Genomic DNA, 12,116 nt, shown 5'->3' on the forward strand with positions numbered 1-12,116 from the left:
CACGTTGAGTGATAGTGGAACTTGTTGTCCTCAGTTTCCTTTTCCTAACAAGTTTCCCCCAAAAATCTGCAACCTGACAACTTAGCAAAGTGACAGGAATAATCTGCCCAGGTCTTACCTAAATTTGTAGTGACGTGCAGTGCAAACACACGTCATATTCCATTCAGCTGCAATTTATAAAACTGCCACAAATGCCCCTGATGTGTTGACATTTTATCAGTGAAGGATGTGACTCAACTATTGCCCAGAAAAACAATCAGCAGCGTGTGCATCTTAGTAGATTTCCTGTGACAGTCCCGTTCCCTGACGTACTTTATCTGGTATATAAGAGGCTGATTCTTGTTTGATCATTTTTTGTTATTTTCAGTCCTTTCATTACAGCAATCATTTACTTCTGTTTTTCTATTATGACTATTTTAGGTAATCTCTTCATTTTACCTTTCAGTCCGTGAAACAGCGTTATAAATCAACTTAGAATATGATATTTTTAAGAATTACCGGTAAATGATAAAAAATGAACTGGCATTTCCAAAACATCAAAAATCTGACAGTATCTACTTAGAAAATAGAAAAATGATTATGCAAATTTATACAGAGAAACAGTCCAATTGGCCAAAAACATTATCATTGAGGAAGCAGAGATCTTATATGAGAGATCTCTTTGATCAGGGTGATGTTGGGAGATGGATACTGTATGTCAGTGGCTGTAAACAGAAGCCTGTGTTAGGTACTTAGTTGAAATTGATCAACTGTAAATGCCAGTTTGGTCCAATTATGACATAAAATAATATGTATATGTATAATATGACATAATATGTACCTGAGGTGAGACTCTGACAACGTGACTCTGGACATTGGTTTCATTCCCAGGTACGTCCCTTTCATTCTTGGAGTCGCCCCTCTTCAGCATACGGGCAACAGAAACAGCATTAGGTTCTTTCTTTGCCACCGGAGGCTGTGTGTAACACATAAGGAAAAGAAAAAAAAAGAGTCAAATTAAAGCATAGGGTAGCAACCTTGAACATTTTCAAATACTGTTAATACAGAGTAAAAAAACACAGTAAAAGAAAAGATGAAATGCATTTTTATTGGATGGTTCAGGTTGATAACAAAAAAACATGCAAATGATGCTGCAGTGGTAGGGGAATTCACGCAATGATGCACCTGGCAAATGTAATCTGAATGAGTTATTACAATGTATGCATAAATTAAAGGAACAAGTGAAGAGAAATCAACATGATAAAAAAAAACCCACTGAAATCACTTGGCAACAAAACATGTTTATACAAAATAAAAGGAAAAATAAAGACTTGTGTCAAAAAGTCCAACCAAGCATGGGAAATGCTGTGGTGCTGACGATGTTGACGACGTGCAAACACATTCATCTACCTCACAGGTTCCCACCTCAGGAAGCTTTTCCTCTATAGGAGACTTGTCTCTGGAGCCCATGAGACGGGCAGAGTAAAACCTGGAGGTCTCCTCAAAGTCCTCTCGTCCAACTTCTGGCTGTTGCTCCCTGTCCCCGAGCTCTGGCATGCCCTTAGAGAAATCCTCCACACCGGAGTGGAGATCAGTGATGATAGTGAAGTCCACCTCGGCCTCCAGGCTGGACGTGGAGCTGACCGTCATGCTGGAGCATTTTCTTTCGATGCCCAGGTGGGATTCTCTCATGCAGGCCACAGTGTCCCGCTCCTGCTCGTCCTCTGTGGCTGTGCTTGAATGAGGCCCCCTGTCTCTACACTCCTTCTGGGTACAGACACAGGGCCACAAACACACTTCAAATGTAGGTGGATGAATAAATGGAGAATCAGGATGACATGGAACAATGTACGTTCCTTATGTTCCCAATAGATGATCCAAATGGAAAGTTGTTTTTTTTACATCGCTAATGCTTTTCAATACGCAATGCAAAGATGTGACGGAGGAATCAGGACATGGATAATGACAATGTATGACCTACACCCTCATTGGTTCAACCTTGCCAGAAGGCACCAAGGTTCACAGACTCCAGAAAGGAACCGGAGCCACAACCAGTACTGTCTGAAAGCACCCTTTAAGGCTAAATACCAGAATTTACTAGCAGTCGGTTAGCACTGAAGAAAACATTTCCTGGATGAAGAGGTGAAACGTCTTCAAGAAACCAAAACAGTCCAGTTGTCCTCTAACTACTAAGTGTGGCATCTAATTCTTCATTACTTGCAGCTATTTCTTCATACACTTTATCAGGAAAATGGGACAGTGATTATAGAGACATGCAATTTAGCCTGTGACTCCTGCAGAGAAAATGAGGTTGTGGAATAATGGTTTCAATAGAATACAGACACAATAAATAACCTTTAAGTCAGCAAATTGCTCTTCATAGATGGCGGGGGTGGTGACAGGCTCCTGCAGAGGGAAGCAGAGGAAAAAGACATGTGCGTCTGAAGGTTAGAAGAAGCAAAGGTACAGAGTGTGCAAACAGAACAGCACACAGACAGAGATACCTGCAGCAAAGCTTGACCCAATTAGGTGGCAGTATTCGCATCAACTTTTAGGAATGTTGCGTATTTTATCTTCCCCTCTAAATTCAAACTACAGGTGCACCTAGCCTGAGTTTTGGCCGCATCACATACGAAACAAACACAACAACAAATCCAAAATGGAGGTCTAAAAACCATTGTCCTTTGCTTAACTCTGTAATCAATAACATTATGGGACGTACACACCAAAAGTGATAAGTGTGAGTAAAGCGGCAGTTCCACATACTCAACCAAGTAAATGTCGCGACAACGCATGGTTTACCGTCAGGCAACACAAATGGAGCTTCTGATGCGACACACTTTCCACATCTGCAAGTCCACAATGGTTTGATATGGTCTGAGGAGCCATGTCTACGACAGTAATGACGGCGACAGTTCATGCAGACTCTTGTACATGTATGAAGAGGCTCAGCACATATGGATAAGTACCACTTTTATGTGAAGGATACAGAGTTATGTCACAATCTGAAGATACCAATCCAAATAGGCCAATCCAGTCGCTTTTTTAACTTTTGACTTCTAGAAAAATTGATACACTTCACAAAGAAGCAGTAAAAACAAACTCTTTGCACTGATGATGCAGTGGGCGTATCAGAAGGACCAAAAACACTGTCATTGTTTTAATTAATAGAATTTTTAATTGTGCACACCTGACTGCACTATAGTGTTTGGGTTAGGTAGTACAATCCAGTTTAAAATGAGGATGATAAAGGGTCTAATTTACAATGTACACTTCCATAGAATCAAATGATGGCTGAACTCTGACAATGCTAGTAAATCAGTTTTATAGAGATCACAAAGCTCTTTATCATTTGCATGTTGTGAATTCCACACTCGATTTAAGTCTCATTTTGGGAGCTAATAGCTGTCTATAAAGAATGCCAGCAGCATTCACTCTCGCTTTCCTTGGGCAATTGATTTACGGAATGTTATATAATAAATTATTTCTTTTACAATCCCAGTTTGTAAATGTAGTGGAGATTTGCAATGGCAGGACAATGAAATGTAAGCTTCAACAGCGTAAAAGTGGGCTGAAGAAAAAAATGTGGATAGAAATTGGAAGAGGGAAAATAACAACTTAAACATGAAATAAATATGTTCATCACCATTCCAAGATATGAGTGAATTGCAATTGAAGGCCCCAATTAAAGAGGCTCCCGTTAAAGAAAACCTCCAGTTGGCAACATGGAAAGCGTCACTTCAACACCACAACAAACACCAACAAACAAACAAACAAACAAACAAACAAAAAAACACTAAAAGAAAAATGGTGTGCAAGTCTGTCTGAAGCTCATGCGATGCTATACGTCCAATGACTGATTAGCAGATGCCAAGCAGAGTTACCGAGTGTCTCTTCTTGGCTGCATCAAGACTGGAGTCCCTGCCAGCGTTCCAACTGTTCCGCAGTATTAGCCCAGACTCCCTGGCCTTCTGTGTTTTCACGGGTGGTGCTGGAGGAGGCATTTTTGGAAGTGGAGAAATCTTTGAAGTGAATGACTGACTCTCTGATGGGCCTTTGCCTGACAGATGGATACTGTCAGTCTTGGCACTGTTCTCCACATTTGTCACAAACGCTGACTGGAAGGTGGAGACTTCACTCCAGGTGAGGTCTGAGGATCCTTCCGGGGAGCCAACAGACCAGCGATATTCCCTTCTGAAGAGCCGAGAGGCTTCTTCCTGTCCTTTTCTGTCCCTTTCATCCTTACACGCTATGCTCTTTGACCTCTCTGGCTTCAGAGGAACAATCCGGGTGATTTCTGACTGATAGCTGCTGCTGGACAGTCTGTGGAGAGATGTCCTTTGACCTTTCTCTCCCAACAGATTTTCAATATCCTCTGCCCCAGAGCTGCTGATCTTTCTCTCGTGTGTCCTGACCTGTCGCAATTTTACCTCTGCTAGCTCCTTATTGTCAATAAGAGCCTTGCCTTGCATTTTAATCACACGTTCTCCTTGGACACCACTAAATGAAATATTGTGGTCTATCTTTCCAAGTCCGTTCACTGACCCTAAATCAATATCTTTGTTTTCAGTCTGACTTCTTTTTCTCTTTGTCTCCTCTGCCTGTTGAGTGGCCACGTGCTGGGCTTCAGCTGAACAGATATCTTCCAGCTTGTCTTTGAAGCCCTTGACCAACTGACTCTTTACCGGCTCTGGATCATCCCTCTGAAACGCAGCGGCGGACTCGTAGTGATTTCTTGTTTGTGACATTTTTTCTGGACTATCGTCAGAGTCTGAGCATTCATCTTCACTTGAATCGCTCCCTCCTTTTCTGTACAGAAGCTCTGCAGACGTACCCACATTTAAGCTGAGCGGTCTTCTTTTTTTTCTCTGTTTGGATGATGTGCACTCCTTTATCTGGTGGGCGCCTGAGGATGGGTTGCTTTTTGCCTCAGGTTCTGAAGGAAGGCACGGTTTACCTTTAGATTTGTCCTGCAACAAATCTGTACTCTCAGATAATTGAATCACAAAGCGACCTTTGCTGGATGGCAGGGATTCGGAGCAATCGCCTGCTTGGCTGAATGATTTTTTTTCGTCAATATGGCTTTTCAATCCCTTTCTGTCATACCCTGGTAACTCTTTATGTGCCATGATGGCGACATCTATCTCTTTTTCCAGCTCCTTTTTCTCCCACGAGGACTCAGATAAGAGAGTTTTGTTCCTTTCCTTTGCTTTCCACTCAAGGTCTGGTTGATAAGTGTCTTGTTTTTCAATCAATACCCACTCCTCAGAGCCCTACATGTTGGCATAGATTAGACACAGTTAGACACGCGTGATTTTTGACAACCATGCATTTACATTGTGACAGAACTTGCACATATGTGTATTTCTTTGTAGAAAATACACAGATAAGTATGAGTTCCCCTCACAGGAATTGACAATCTCAACGTCTCAGGACAAAATACTTTGATATTTCTGAATTTGCCACTAAGCCTAGAAATAGAGTAAGGTTAGGCAGGAAAAAGAAACCAAATTCAAAGGAACTGCCTATGAACACGTCTCAATAGTATTGTACAAGACCTTGAAATCCCCTGTAAAAGGTTTGTTACTTAAATATGCAGTTTTACCACACCACTTTTTCTTAAAAAAGAAACAATAATGGCTTAGAAAAAGTAAGACTGGCAACCTCAGGTGATGTGACCACAGTCTTCTGGACGTAACCCTCAACAGACAGACTGTTTAAAGGGTCCTTTCCAGCTGCTCGGCCCAGCGACTGGAACATGAGGGCAGAGTGTGTAAAAGAGAGGAAAAGAAGAGCTGTTAGCAGCCCCACGACAAGTGAGGGAACACAGTAGTTAGATGAAAGACTTCATGCAAAAAGGGAAGAAAAAGAAATTTGGATCAAATCTTAATCAACTCTACAATCAATGTGGTCCTTGCGATACCCACCAAAAGCAGCAGGATTTGTAATGCAAATCTCTGTTAGTCCATGAAATGGTTGAATTTTCAGTAAAATACCAGAGAATTTCTCCACCAAAGCCTAAGTCACTCAAACAGAAGTAAATGTTTATGAAACCATGCTACACTTTGTTTCCTCTCTGTTTGACAGGGATATAATCTCAAACATATGTTGTCAGCAGTGTTGAGTTCATGCACATATATTAAATCGTCAAATTCAAATGTGCAGCATTAAAAACAATGTTAACTGAACAAGTCTGAAGAGTTTTTGATGTGCATAAAAATGCTTTGATCTAATCACATTAAGATGTTTTATCGTTTTTGCTACTGTGAGTAATTATGAAGTACTTAAGCAGTACTTTAAATACTGCTGAAAAATTGACTGAATTACACTTTTGACAGAGACAGAAGAGGTTATTATGCACATATTTTAAAATAGAGTGCACGACTTCATAATTTGCTGCTCCCCGTCTGGCTTCTTTTTCTTGGATCATCTACCTTTGTTCTCCCTCAATTCTGTCTTTCTCTCGGTTACACCAATCTCCAAAACCCAGCACACAGTATCCACTGTCTCTCCTCAGCACTTGTCTAAATTATTATACCTCACCTTTATCTGCACAATGCCCTGCCATAGCTGTCCACTGAACGTATCATCTATAGTGCTCTCCATCCTGGCCACTACTAATTAAAAATTCAACATCTGAGTCTCTTCCCCCACTTGATCAGTCTCCTGTCTTTTAAACAACACCACTGTGTCCAAACCATTCATTACTGCAGTTCCAGCTGGTATCTTTCTCTCCATCTTTTTACCTCTCTTCCAGCACTGCCTTGTCTTCTGAATATTTCATGCCCAGGTATTTAAACTCATCCACCTCCCTTAATTACTCTTCTCTCCAGTGCAGACTTTTACCTCTTGAGGTTCTTTTTCATCTTTCCCTTAATCTCGCTGCACAGTTATCATTTAACCTCACTATTCACTGAGGTGGAAACAACAAAGGCTCCAAGGAAATGCCTGAAAAACCCTGATATAAGCCCAACCATAAAATGTATGTAAATATATAGTAATACGAGTGTTAACATGCCAAACTAAAAACTTAAAGTTGATTCTTACCTCCCAGAAAGACATTTTCTTTTTGAATAATAGGGCTGACTGTCCCTTAGGTCAGGGTTCAAGGTAAAGTCTACTGCAGGGGTCCACACTTTTTTGGCTTGGCAGCTACTATTCAAATGACCAGACTAAAGTGTCTAAATATATACATGTATTTACTCATATGAACTGAACGTACCTTTTATAGGCCTTTTATGTTAGGTCAATAATTAATTAATGTAGCTGTATGTATACGTTACATGCTGATACCATGACTAATTCATGATCTGTTCTGTTGTGATGTGGCCCCAGAAATAGACTGCCACCTATACAGTGAGATGCACCAGGTAGGACATCTCTCATTGATTATAATGGCAGCTAAATCCAACAGTAACTGTGTCACGGCGGCAATCGCTGACGTCTCCAGTGGAATATGATTTGTTGGTGGTGTTATCTAGCGTATATCTAGCGTATACCAAAGGGGGCATATTTTGGTGCTAATTGAAATAGTTTCTTGATGTCTAAATTAAATGTTAGTAATGTGTTTGTTTGAAAAAATAAGTCCAGCTGCATGTGTCCTTCCAGTGACTTAATACTTTGTAATCTCTTGTACAAGAACCAACTGCTCATCAGTCAGCCATTGTAGTTTTCATACTGCAGTTTAGTGTCTCGTTATCATCGTGGGCAGTTTATTCAAGTAGACCACCAATGTAAGTCTTTTTTTAAGGTATTTTATCAGGGACAGAGACAGAACCAGGGCTAGTTTAAAGGTGTGGTGTGAGCGTGAACATTGTAATCCTGACACGATACGACAGCATCTTTATCTTTATCTGTCTTCCATAGAAGCCCGGACTTACAGCTTTCTTCTCTGGCGTGCCGGTCGGCGAGGTTGCAGACAGTCGCTTCTCTCGGTTCATTAGCTTGCTGTTGGGTTCCTTAAGGGCTCGCTTCAGTTCGTTGATGCTGGCCTGGTGCTTCAGCAACATGTCGTGAGACTTGTCCAGAAACTAGAAGAGGTAAGAAAAGGACAACGGTAATAGAGAAAAAAGAATAACTTGGGCAACAGAAGGACATCAGCATGTTACAGACCATCAAACACATAACAAATACTGCATTTCTAAGAAATAAAGTATTTGTACCATGCACAGGCTACATGTATGCTTTGAAATGTGACTTTTAAGCTGCACTACATTCCATTTAAATTCAAAGTATATATTTTATATTTTTTTATATATTTTATATATTTTCATAAGTATATTATTTTAACTCGATAAAACAAACAACAAATACAACTTATGTACAATATGTATTTTTCATAATATTTCATCATAATAAATGTTATTACTTTAATTTTACAGACCTAAATCATATAATTGCTACAATTATGGGACAAAGATGTCTAGTGGTCACTGCGTCAATGGTCAATCATGAAGGAGACTTTGGTGAGCACGGACTGTTAGATAGTTTATAGTGAGTTAAAATGGGATAAATTTAACTTGAAAATCTAACAACCAAACATTAACAAAACTGTCATTTAAAAAAAGTGGACACTTTACTCTGTGGTAAACTTTTGTGTGTATGAGTTAATTTGGAGTATTTGGTAAGTAGCAAATTTGTGTATATATATTTTCCTTTTTCTGACAGCACTGCAACGTTATGTCAAATAGTTTGCCACCTTTAGCAAAAAATGAAGTGAATATACTAATAATCAGGGTCAGAAGGTTTTTTTACTTTTTCTTAAGGTGTGCGTGGTCATGTGAGGAGACAGGATGGTAAAACACAAGTGCAGAGTCATTGAGGAAGGCAGACTGTGTTCAGCCATTTGTATCATGCCATGACAATCGAGGAAATTCATCCCAGGAGACATTTGGAGCAGAGTTTATTTCATCATTGTTTAAGGTTTTAGGGAGCGTTTTTTTTTTTCTTCTTTTATCAGAGCTCAAGTGTCAGCTCAAGGCATTATGGTCAGCCAAATGGATGCTGGGATGATGGATTGTGACAAATAAGACCAGACACAAACATTGCAGTATCACTTTTTTGTGTGGTGCAATGCAGCACAGCCCTTTTGGTGATAGCTGAGTTGACAGCAACAGTAAACAAAACAGTGGAGGACAGGCAGAGAGACAGACAGAGAGTAAACTAGACCAGGGGTGTCCAAACTTTTTTTTAGTAGTGGAAGTGATTGAAAAAGAACTTGATGCTCCCTCAAGCATTCAGGAGATAATGGCAAAAAGGTGCACTGCTCTTTTCTTTTTTTAAAATAGTACTTAACAAAAGCATTTCTATGAAATGTTTGGATGAAGCCAAATATGAAAGATATGTAGCTAATTAAATTTCTGTTAGCAAAAGTTATACTAATGTGACTTGTGAAAAAACTATACGTTTTGCATTGTGCCTTAAACACTCAGACTTAGTGCAGATAAAGTCATCAAATTATCAAAAATCAGTCACACAGTAAAATACAGAACAGGGCAAAAAAGGGTAATGTTCAACAAAATAGCAAAAAAAATCTGTAAAAATTTAGAATCATGTTGATATGTACCAGTGCCACAGGCTGGCCCTGGGTTAAGTTTGGACACTCTTGAACTGAACAATTACAATTACTGTGAATGACTGGATGGTTATCATAAAGACAGAGATAGATAAACAAAGACCGAATCAGCAGACACAAAATACCTCCTGTTTACTGTCAACTGGAGACCCAACCTCCTCCTAATCGCCAGCACCAGGTAGGATGTGAAGGAGAAGCAAGTTAGCAACCAAATGCCTAAGCTGCAGGAGTTTGCATCGCTCAGCAAAATGAGAAAAGGGTTAAAAAGTTAGCTGCCGTGCTGTCTAAGCATATTGGCCCGAGTGAATAGAAATGAAAAAGAAGGGTGTTAGTAAATACTGAATCCACCAAAAGCCACCACAGCATTTTGGCCTTTTTGGATAAGCTTCAGCTGCCCTGAGGAGATTGTACTACCACATCTGCAGACGGTAGTCAGAGAGATGTGTTCAAAGTGACTTCAGCATCTTATATTAAAGGCCTTCACACAACAAATTAGATACGAGTCATGTAACGTTACAAAAGCATTTCACTGGTAAAAACTGTCACAAAAACTAAATATAGATGAAAGAATTACTGTTGTCAAAAAAAAACAGTGTCATTGATCTCCAATCACAGTGATTAACACAGCTCACTTTGGGCCAATTGATAAAAAAAGTCCTAAAAGTGAGTCCAATTCATTATTTTGCTGTTAGCAAACAAGCAAACAAGCAAAGCTATTCATCTTTAAATATATTATTATTTTTTAACAAAATATGGCAAATACTACAATAGTATATTTATAATGTAATACCACTATGTCTGTGTTAAAGGAGCACAGTGTTCAACTGCTTTTCTTCTCTTTTGCTCTAAAAGATATTACTCTTTTTTTAGCCTCACATTAGCCTCACAAGATCGATTTGACCTTTTTGGAGGAAATCATCATGTCAGTTGAGATTCACAGCAAATGTTTGGGTTTTTTGCTTTTTTTACCATTATCTCTTTTTTCCGACTTGGTGAGATATTCCCATCTTCGTCCTCCTCCTGCTCTTTTTCCTGGCCCTCCTCCTCCTCTTGCTCTACACTGGGCTCCAGCTCGGTCTCTTGCTCATCCACAGAAGGGCTGTGGAGACGACGCTGCTCACTGATGCTGCGATGGTACAGGCCATCCTGGTTCTCACACATGGACGAGACCGGCCGTGAAAACTCTGATGATGAAAAGAGGTGAATGATCATTTAAGGTATGGATTCAGTACGAAAGTTGCAAGACTTTGTTGTCAATAACTCCATGATTTTTTTCGTCAATCACTATAAGAAAAAATGTTTCTTTGTGTCTTGTATACGTTGAAACAGACACAATTGTTCACTGACAAGTTAGGTTTTACAGTTCTTACCTCCGTCCAAGCTTCTGGACAGCAGGTACCTCTTGCTAGTAGAACGCTCAAAATGTGGAGCAGGCCGGTCAATGAGCTGGCTGGCCTGTCTGGTTTGGGCTTGTGTCCTCCCACTGTATCGAAACTTTGAACCCATCACTAAGAAGCCCTTGGGCGGAGGCTCTGGAGATACCAATCTGTGGACACAAGTATCGATTTACTCCTCATACCAATGTTCCTTAAAGAATACTATACATTCTAAACAGAAGTAGTAACTCAGTGAAACAAGAAAGCTGAAAGCTAGCTATTTTAGCTAACTATGTAGCAACAAGTTTATTTATTGGTAGAGCCACTGCAAGTCAGTAAGAAGAGCAAATCTTTGGACATTAAAAACAACATTTATTTTAAACATAGTTACTGTTTCAAATTGTTGTGTGCTACGTTAGAAGCCTGCTGCATTTTAAAAAGTCGTTGAACTGAAGAGAGAACCTGTGATTGAGTGCAGTTTTTTCAGTGCAGTAGCAGTTTTTTCATAATTATTTGTTATGAGAATATATTTCTGCCCTGTTGGCCTTGATCGGAATCCACCATGAAATTTCCGATTTATGGATCTCTCACGAAAAGGCTACTGAAGTACACATTGAAGGCTGTGATATTCTTTAACAATGAAGAACATTTCAACAATGGCCAAAGATTGAATCTTACCGGAAGAAAGTATGATGTTCAATACAGACTTTCCACAGCCTCTTGGCAGCTCTGTGGTGAGGAAGCTTGAAACCAATCGTACTTTCAAACTGTTCATACTGGAGAAAACCACCAGAGAGGCAGTGAGAAATGTGGAACATGAGAAATGGGTGTACTCTTTACTGCAGGTTAAAAACAACTTATTTAACAAACTTGAAATATCATATTCCATCTCAAACTTTCCAAAATAATTAATGCATAAAAGCAGGACATGATTTAAAAAGTATGAACCTAGATAATAAAAAACAAAGTTTAAATATTTGTTGGAGTTGTAGAATGTATTGGCAAATCTGAACAATTTGATTAATAAATTCCTATTTGCATTACACAGTCCCAGGCAGTATTATTGATTAGACGTCCTTCAGTTTTGCCAATTGGGTTATGATCATCTACTGTATTCAAAGATGGATGGATGGATGGATAGACATTATATTAAGAAGTGTCATCTGCTAAGATAGTAATAAATTAGC

The 12,116-nt window shown here is 39.5% G+C and overlaps 1 protein-coding gene across 4 annotated transcripts in view; it reads right to left on the reverse strand.

The window, feature by feature from the left end:
- Positions 1 to 12,116, reverse strand: part of LOC103386349 (band 4.1-like protein 1) — a 60,330-nt gene that overhangs the window by 6,310 nt on the left and 41,904 nt on the right. The window contains exons 13-22 of one of the 4 annotated variants that reach the window (XM_025060304.1): positions 11,608 to 11,705; positions 10,924 to 11,099; positions 10,523 to 10,737; positions 9,679 to 9,714; positions 7,860 to 8,009; positions 5,644 to 5,730; positions 3,864 to 5,252; positions 2,335 to 2,385; positions 1,405 to 1,746; positions 821 to 955 (exon numbers count right to left, since the gene is read on the reverse strand). In XM_025060304.1, the coding sequence (XP_024916072.1) occupies positions 821 to 955; positions 1,405 to 1,746; positions 2,335 to 2,385; positions 3,864 to 5,252; positions 5,644 to 5,730; positions 7,860 to 8,009; positions 9,679 to 9,714; positions 10,523 to 10,737; positions 10,924 to 11,099; positions 11,608 to 11,705 (2,679 nt within the window). The remainder of the gene's footprint in view (positions 1 to 820; positions 956 to 1,404; positions 1,747 to 2,334; positions 2,386 to 3,863; positions 5,253 to 5,643; positions 5,731 to 7,859; positions 8,010 to 9,678; positions 9,715 to 10,522; positions 10,738 to 10,923; positions 11,100 to 11,607; positions 11,706 to 12,116) is intronic. The other 3 variants (XM_017036726.2, XM_008320561.2, XM_008320560.2) reach the window with 3 other exon arrangements.

Source organism: Cynoglossus semilaevis, chromosome 11 (genome assembly GCF_000523025.1).
Source record: "Cynoglossus semilaevis isolate Cse_v1.0 chromosome 11, Cse_v1.0, whole genome shotgun sequence".
Taxonomy (NCBI): Eukaryota; Metazoa; Chordata; class Actinopteri; order Pleuronectiformes; family Cynoglossidae; genus Cynoglossus; species Cynoglossus semilaevis.